Below are 9,343 nucleotides of genomic sequence, written 5' to 3' on the forward strand. Positions count from 1 at the left end.
TATAATTACTTTAAGCCTTATTCAAAACTACAAAATTAGTATAATAAAGCAGGATTTCCAACATAAGAGACAAGCTTGGATTTAAACCTATTAATCTTGGTTATCAAGTTTTTTGTTTATTTAATATCAGCAACATACACACCAATGGGTATATTATAGCAAAGACAAGTGATAATCATAAACATACACATACACACCAACAGAGCTCTAGCAAAGACATGACTATAAAAATAATGAAGAATGATATTTGTTGTTAGTAAAGCCAACCTAAAAAAATGGTGATCTTGATCTTTCAAACCATGTTTTTAAGTTTGTTTGAGAACATATATTGCTTTATTCAAAATAACAATGTATTAAAATATATTAGTTTGCAAAATATCAAAATATAAATTAATTTTCTTTTTTAAGTATTTATTTTATTATAAAATACTAATGATCAGTAAACAAATTATATTGGATAAAAATAAATTGTCAACACTCATAAAAAAAAAGAATAAATAGAATAAAATGCAAATGTCCGAAAAAAGAGAAGACTTTCTCCACACCTTGACATTAGAAAGAAAGTTTAACATACAAAACATTTCTGGCTTTTTTATTTTTATTTTTATTTTTATCTTTTAAATATTTTATGTTTTTGTTTTTCAAACCTGAATAACTTATCTTCAGTTGTGTTTTTCCGCGCTTTAATTTAAACAAGACAACTTTTTATTCAACTTTTATATTGTTTCAATATTTTAATACACTTCTTTGTATTTTGAAATGTCGAAATTATTGTTTGAACATGTTCAGACTTAAAGAAAGTGTGCAAATAGAAATGCTCACTTTGGGAATTTTGTTTGCACCTCATGGTTTGTAAAAAATAAATTTAATTTTGCACATTCGTAATTATATTTTTTCTTTTCACTCTATTTTGTATTGATTGTTCCTTTTCAAATTATATATTCTTATAATTTCTTAGATTGTTGTAACGGAAAATAACTATAGGATTGTATAATTTGTTTTAAATTTTGCAATCTACAAATAACTTTAAAAGACTGAAAATCTATTTTAAAATATACAATTCAAAAGTTTTTTTAAAATATTTCCTAATCTTGTAATCCAAACTAAAATTTTATAATCACTTATTTTTCTATCAGCAATATAAATATCAATATATCCATAATAGACTTAAAAAAATGGCTTATAGATTTATAATTCATTTTTAAATTGTAAAATCTAAAAGTAATTTTTTTTTTCAAAAATAATGACTTTTGGATTCTTATTTAGAATCGTTTCCCATGATATTTTTCCCGAATATCTACAATGTTCTCAAGCTTTTCGGCAAGACCTTCCTATAACAAGGACAAAGAAGGACTTTAACATGTGTGGGAGTGCAGCGAGAAAGCATGTGGATGTAAAAGGAAATCCTCCCACTTTCCCACCTTGAAGCCCAATATCTGAAGCGTTGTGCGATTGGGCCGAGCCCATAAGTAACCGGGGTTCAACCTCCACTTTCAATTCGATTCAAAAATTCAATTTGCGGAGATCTTCTTCAATGGATCGCCGGAAAAGCAGCGGGAAAACGACGGCGTCGCGAGCCTCAACCGTGGAAGCGCCACCTTCAATATCAGTTTCTGAGGCTTTTATAGTAAACGCGTTGTGCGTTCTCGGCCTGGCCTTCGCATTTTGGGCTGCCAACACTGTCTTCTCCATCGACCTCGTTTCTCATCCTTCTCTCACGCTCTTCCTCATCTCGGTACTTTCAATTCGTTTTTTTATGTTAAATTTTCGTTCATTTTTTTTGTTTCTTTCACTTTTTCTCATTCTACGGCGTCGTTTAGATTGCAGAGCTCCCTATCGTGATTCTTCTATACAGTCGATATCGACAAAATCCCCGACAATGCTCGGTAATTCGTGCTCCTTAATTTCTCAGAAACAGAGTAATTCTCCGAGTTCTGGGGATATGCTAAGTTTTTATGTTGTGTTTTCTTGTGATTTCTGTTCTTTGCAGTACCTGAGAGCTGTTGGCAGAGGTGTTCTAGGAGTGCCTGTAGGTGAGTCTAGACTTATTCTTTTTTCCCTTTTTTAATGATGGATTTTTCAACTTCAGGCTTAGTATAGTAAGTTGTTAAAGGCGAGGATTAAAGTTTGTCTGGGTAAAACACTGTTTTGGTCCTTGAAAATGAAATTCTATACCACAGTCTCTCAGATTAAGCACACTCAAATGAGACTTGAAAATGTTAAGTAGATCTCTATAATTACTTGTGTTCTTACACATATAAGATAATATTTCTATGAGTCACAACTTTTTTAATAATGGACTAAAGTGATATGGAGATTACACTTTCAGGGACTCAAATGGCGTTTTAGCCTAATTTAATTTTACTAATAAATCTTCTTCATGAAAATTTGTTTTTATTCATTCTAATATTTTTTTTATCTACAGGAGCATTGTTGAATTTTTTAGGAGCTATCGCTTTGGGGGCGCCTGTTAAATTTCAGTATGTGAAAGTAGTTACTTCACAGTACAGTGTTTTTATTTTTCCAACATAACTCTCCACATGGAGGTCGTTGTTGATTGGAAAAAGGATTATTGTAATTACTATTATTCCTTCACAGCGAGACAAGTTGTGTTTTCTTTAATTTGTTGCCTCTTCTATTATGTAATTAAACATAACTTATCATTTTTTATTTTGAATATCACCACAAATAACCGGAGCATGTTTTGACTTTGCAATTTTACTTGAGACAGGTATCTTCCCAAGACTATAAATTGGGCTCTCATGATGTCGGTATTCACGGTAAGTGACTATTTCATTTATGTTTTCTAGCATACAATTACAGCTTGCTGGAGATTGTTTTGGTGTTTTTGATTGGACTTGTGATAAGCACCCAAACATTTGGGGGAACCAGTCTTTAAAACTAGCCATTAAGGGAGGAAGAACCAAACACTTAAATACTCCACCAAACATATCATACTACTCAATATAGGAATTAGACACTCAATAGTATGGAAGTTCCTATCAATTTGTCTCATATTATTCAGCCCGTTTTTTATTCGTGATACTTTGCATTTTGTCTGGATATTCTTTTATTTTTTTACTGTTTGAAAAAAAGCCACCATCTGTGAAATCTTCAACTTATTAGTTATTTCTATTATAAAATAATTAAAATTGGATGGTTTTAACTTCATATCTGTTTAAGAACTTGTCTCTGCTCATTAGGCGTCAGCTTAATCTTTTACGAGGTAAAGAAAATCCCATCCATTTGCCAGATGCTACTTGTTATTCTTGATCGTGTACAATACATTTAATGCAATTGTAGAAGTTTCCAGATTGTAGCCCTTGTTCTTTTGTTTCTCCCAATCATAAATCATCTCACCTTAGATAAGAATGACAGCTAGCCAGCATATGTTGAAAATAAAAGTCAGTGAGTTTTATCCTCTTAGCTTTTAGATTCTTAGGTAAAGGCCATTGTAAAATTGCCTCAATCTTTTGTGGATCCGTAGCCATGCCCTCTTTAGATATAATTTGAACATGTATGGTGTTTGGACGAGACAATTCATGTCTTTTGTATATTTGTCTTGTAAGACTTGCTTCTGTTGATTAGATCTTCTATTAGAGCAATATGTCTGTTGATGGCATGGACGTCTAGTTTAAACATAGGTATTTAGCGCTTCTTACTTTTGATGCATTATTGTCACTCCCTTGTCCTTGTTTAACATTCGACTATTGCGAGCTCGTCTGATCTTGTGGTTTTTACTTTAAGGTTGACCTGCATCTTGTCAACAACTTGTTCTTTGTTCATGATCTAATACCGTCTTTTGCTTTTGTCTAATACTTGTTTTACACTGATTAGCTTTTATTAGACAAACCAAAAGTATCTTGTTTGGTATGATCAAACTTGGGTGGGAATGGCAAAACTATGAGAATAAGACTTGCGTCTTATAATGGCCTGACTTGTATTTTTTCTTAGCAGTTACAACTAATTACAATTTAACCCTTATGTTCCTCCTATAATAGACCTGTAAGGTCATTTCCACTTCATTTTGATACCATTCCCAACACAAACACCATATCAATTATTATGACCCACTAAATTTATATTTTCAAGTTTTTTGAAATTAGTTTTCAAAGTTTACTTATTATTCCTCTTCCTTTTCCGTGAATGAATTGCAAATTTACAACCTTTGTTGAGATAAACATTTTTTAAATTATGGTCCCATGTTTATGTGTACTTTATAAATTCACATTTAATGTTATTCAGACAGTTCCAGCATCATGTGTTCTTGGTTCATCTTGGGCTGATTGGAGACGTATCTTTGCTCAAACAAAGTAGGTTTCTTCTGGCTAATAATTTCTTATTCATAACATGTTTGTTTGTATGAAGTTTCTTTGGGATTTTGATGAATATAGTTAATGTTGTATGTTGAATACTTTTTTTTATAGTGTTGGGTTTATTTAGTCCTTCAATTATTTACTTCTAATTACATTATTGTTATTCTATAATATTTTTAGGCCTAATGGATCTATAGAGTACTTGATTTGTTTACCGGCTCATGGAGCAGTTATTGGGGCTTGGTTTGGGGCTTGGCCAATGCCACTTGACTGGGAGAGGCCATGGCAGGTAATTGACTTCTTTTTTATAGTCCTTTGTCTTTAAATTCATTGACCATTTTGTTAAGCAAATAGGAAGACCAATTCTTACCAAATTCATGTTATTTCACAAGCCTCTATACACAACCTCATCACTTGTTTTTATTATAAGTATTAATATTTTATCCGGTTTGTATTTTATTGGAGAACCCATTTCGACTAAAGCTATGATCCGCGTATAAAATGTTAACGGGTGACTTGTAAGTCACTTTTGTGAGATTGAGTTAGATTTAAAGTTCATTTTCTAAGATGGTATCAAAGTTAGTCTTAGTACTAGATCTATTGGGCCTATCATGTCACTCATTATCATGTTGTTGAACCACTCCCAAATACCTAGTTCCACACTTGAGATGTCTAGTCCTCAATGTGAGGAGATATATTGGAGATCACATATTAATTAGGGATATGACTAAATTATGGTATATAAGTGGTTGCAAACCTCACTGATTTTGAAAACATTGCTTCAAGGTTTGTTTTGGGAGTGGAAAATTTTTCATTAGCATGAGAGACAACAACAACTGTCAAGCCCGTTGAGAACATTTCTTTTTTGTCATTTTTTTAATACTATTGGGATTTGGCTATTGGCCTATACTACTGTGAGGAAGGTAAATAATACTTAAGTCTAGAATGTGGAAATATTGTAATTTAAGATATTGAGTCAAATTCATTTGTTTTTTTGTTTGGTGTTGTTTTTTTGTTTATTTATAGTCCAATAAATAGTATAAAATGCTCAGTGCAGTATCTGATTGTTTGGTTTTCCCTTAATAGTTAGCTTTTGAAGATAGATTCCCAATGTGCTTGGGTGTGAATCAATTGGTGGTGCCAATCTAGTTGTTAGTTTCTTGGAAAGAGATACCCCTCCTAGGGTTCTAACAAGTGAAAGTGTCATTGACTAAAGTGTTGTAGTGTTGAAGTCATTGAGATGCTAACTCATTAACGATGCTATGATAGGAATTTGAAGAATACATAAGAATAGAAAATGAATTAGAGAGCTTGATTCCCCTTTTAGTTCTCACATTTGTATTGATATTGATAGTTTAGATACAATGGATGAGAGGAATAAAAAAGGTCATATCTAGAAACTAGGCATAGGTAAAGCACATATCAACTTTTCAATGAACTCTATTTAAGGTGACCTTTTCTAACACTCCCTCCTTAAGCAAGAGCATAGAAATTGTATGTCCCAAGCTTGAAACAAATAAATTCAATCCTAGGTCCTTTCGAGGATTTTGTTAACACATCAACAGGTTGATTATTGGATTTGACTGACTCAGTACACATTTCTTTGGACAACCTCTTTTTCCTAAATAAAATGAGAATTGGTTTCTATGTGTTTAGTCTTCTCATAAGTTCACAAGTGAGAGATGCCAATTACCCTATACTCAGGTTCAACGGTAGATGGTGGAGCCGTTTTGAGGTACCTTGGAATGCGAATGACAACATTCCAATAATCAATACGAGGATTTTGCATAACAAATAAATAACTACATGCAACAAACAACTTGAATCTCTTTCGAAGTACAATGAGCACTAATATTTAGAAACAACATCGCTTTTGCATACCACAACCAATGCCAATTGCAAAAGACAACAAACATAGATGGAGCAGGAATATGAGAGAGGATGAATCTCGAGAGATAAAGGAGAGATATGCCTCTCAAGCAAGGTTGAGACAACATAAATAGGGGTCGAAACATGGGAATGGAGATTCGGAAAGCCTTATTGAGGGAGATGTGAAATTGCTCCATTGAGGGGAAGGTGGCATGTGGCTTGGACATGCCAAGCTGTAACAAACAAAGAAGCTGTGTGTGGCAAATAGTTAGGATGCGACCAAGAGGGTTGGACGTCACACAACGAGACACCAAATCTGGTGGTCGTCAAAGAAAAGGTGGTCAATGACGGTAGACGACGAATGACAATAAAACACAATGGTAATGTGTTACTTCAATGAGATAAACCAAACTAGGTGTTCATCGTACGACAACAACGAATGATGAGGATGGACAACCTCAAAACAAGTACAATGGGATCAATTTGCTCTGATACCAACTTGAGAAGAATACAAAATAATAAAAAATGAATTGGGAGCTTGATTCCCCTCGCTTATCCTATCATATTTATAATGACATTAGTAGTTTAAATACAATGGATGAGAGGAAAGAGAAAAGAAAAAGAAAGGTCATATCTAGAAACTAGGTACAACACAATGCACATTGTAGCTTTTCAATAAAATTTGGGTATTATGGAATGTCTAAGTCCCATGCAAGTAATATGATATGTTTGGCAAAGTATTTAAGTTTTTGGTTTATTCCTATAATAGTTAGCTTTTCAAGGTGAGTTCTTAAGTTCTTATCATCTATCTTTCTCAAGATACCATGATTATTAACCAAACCAAAACCTCTAAGATTGTTATAGTTGTATAAATTGATTGAATACTGGGTTAAATGATTTTCGAATTGTTAGATGGAACAAGCTTAAGTCCATCTCTTTCTATTTTCTTATTCATAAATACATAATCCTATGTACTTTACACACTTTAGAGATTCAACCTATGTCTCTTTCTTTTATTTTCAACACGAATGAAATAGTTATTTAATTTGTTGTTTCATAGCATTAAGTTATATATTTCATCTTAATTTGTAGGAATGGCCAATTTCTGTTAGCTACGGAACCATAGTCGGATACCTGGTGGCATTGGTTGCATCATTGGGGTTTGTTCTTGCGTGTTTTAGGTCACTACATATCAAAAATGAATAAAATGCAAAGTTTCTGGTTATTGTAATTGGTAAGCAACTTTACTAACATCTAATTTTTATTTGTTTTACTTTGTTGAAGTAATAGGCACAAGGTAGAAAAGAAGGAAAGAAAAAGTAAGACTGTTAATAATATATTGATAATGTGATTGATATCATATGGAACATTGATATTTCGTGAATTAACATGCGATGAGTCTCTTATGTTAATACTTATGTATATTTCATCTACACACATATAAAGGAATATCCAATATGTTATGCATAATGTATTACGTCAAATATTAATATTCTTTATTTGTATTTTGCTACCAGTGATAGAGATGTAAAAGCATAATCTATTGATGACCCAGACCTCGAAAGTTGACATCTTTAGGCGAAATGAGATACATACTATTCCTCCTTGTGCATTTCTTTTTTTGCATCCACATAATCACCATGTGCACCCCTATAAATTTTAAAACTCCAAGTCTGCCCTTGTGGTATTAAATTTGACAGCAGCTGGGGATTGTAGGTTTTGATGTTGTGTTGCGGTTTGTTGAGTGTTTTTACACACTTCATGTTTGTGGTGGTGATGCTTGAAGTGTAGAGTGAATATTGTCACAAGATTTGTGGTGAAGTGAGAATTGTGAAGGAAGGGAAGTTTGGATAGATAAGTTGCTCATTTTGTTTAGAAGTTTTTCTCTAGTTTACAATTTTGAACTTGACTTTCAGATTGTGCAATAACACTATATACAGAAGAATTTTAACTTCTGGATTGTACAATTTGTAATATCTTTCAGAAGTTTAAATGTATTTTTATGAACTTGTGTAGATAGAACTGCAAGATGGTTGTCCCACGCTGACTATATATTTTGTGGTCAACGTACTGCTATCTAGAGGCTAAGTTATGATCATCATCAATGTTAGTTGGTTGCAGGTATTTTTCCAACTATTAGGAGTTGCACATCATTATGTTGATCTTGCATATGATTAACTTATATATTGTATATGGGTTGGATTGTGTTAATTATTGACTTGGGACAAATTTGCGTTGAAAACTAGCAGTGATTTGTGTCATACTTTCTTTTTACTTCACCTTTGTCCGAAGTGAAAAAAATAAGTTGACAAAAATAATCAAACGATGATTGCCACATTAAGTAAAAAACCATCATTAAGAAGGATTTGAGTTCTATAACAAGTGTCCTAAAATTAATACATGAAAAACGAAAGTACATAAATATAGCATACTAGTTACTCGACATATATAGCCTTCTGTGTAAAACATTTGGTTGTTTACTATAAATTGTTCCCTTTTTTGTCACACCACGGGTTAGATAAAGTGTAGTCTAGATTCCCTTCCATTCTAGAGTTTCTTCATATATATGTTCACAGTCAATCATCCTTTGAAGTACTTTAGGTGACCCTTCTAAATATACTACACACTCAGTCAAATCACATGTTAGTCAATCGATCTTCCCGTCGCATGAAATATTTATTTGTGTGACACATATTTATACCACTCCATGTAACTTTCCACACACGCAAATGCATGCGTAGCCTTTATCAAACCCATGACGAGGTGGTCGAGTAAGTGGATCCACCTCTCATCTTTATCGACTATGATGTTGCCTTCAATTGCAGTGGGAGTTCATGGAATGGTCTGATGGTATCCATAATGACAATGTGTACAAGTACCCAATTGGATGTACCTAGAGAACATCAATGTGTACAACTTAATGCCATAACCTTTGATAGCAATCTTCAGCCAAATAGTATAGAGGGAACCAATGGAAGAAATAAAGCATATTCTATAATCTTTCTTATTGGAAGTACAATATTTACGTCATAATCTTGAGAAGAATGTGTGATAATGTGTTGCATTGATGATGAAAACTCTAAGATCTTTGGCATTTGTGATTGTCACATCCTCATGCAACATTTACTTATGCGCAATGTTAATGTTTTACTTGACCA

The 9,343-nt window shown here is 32.9% G+C and overlaps 1 protein-coding gene across 3 annotated transcripts; it reads left to right on the forward strand.

Annotated features, from left to right (window-relative positions):
* Positions 1–1,478: 1,478 nt before the first annotated feature.
* Positions 1,479–9,343, forward strand: LOC114162252 (phosphatidylinositol-glycan biosynthesis class F-like protein). Of its 3 annotated transcripts, none has more exons than XM_028046082.2 (9): positions 1,479–1,735; positions 1,821–1,886; positions 1,991–2,033; positions 2,426–2,480; positions 2,732–2,780; positions 4,246–4,313; positions 4,497–4,605; positions 7,278–7,419; positions 9,011–9,343. In XM_028046082.2, exons 1-8 carry the CDS (start codon positions 1,535–1,537, stop codon positions 7,389–7,391), a joined length of 705 nt encoding a protein of 234 aa, XP_027901883.2. In that variant the 5' UTR covers positions 1,479–1,534; the 3' UTR covers positions 7,392–7,419; positions 9,011–9,343. The 3 variants fall into 3 exon arrangements, with proteins under 3 accessions (XP_027901883.2, XP_027901881.2, XP_085522264.1); XM_028046080.2 differs by lacking the exon at positions 9,011–9,343 and adding an exon at positions 8,202–8,446; XM_085666138.1 differs by lacking the exon at positions 9,011–9,343 and having other exon boundaries at positions 1,482–1,735; positions 7,278–7,655.

Source organism: Vigna unguiculata, chromosome 9, assembly GCF_037176805.1.
Source record: "Vigna unguiculata cultivar grain cowpea cultivar isolate G323 ecotype 2 chromosome 9, ASM3717680v1, whole genome shotgun sequence".
NCBI classification, from domain to species: Eukaryota; Viridiplantae; Streptophyta; class Magnoliopsida; order Fabales; family Fabaceae; genus Vigna; species Vigna unguiculata.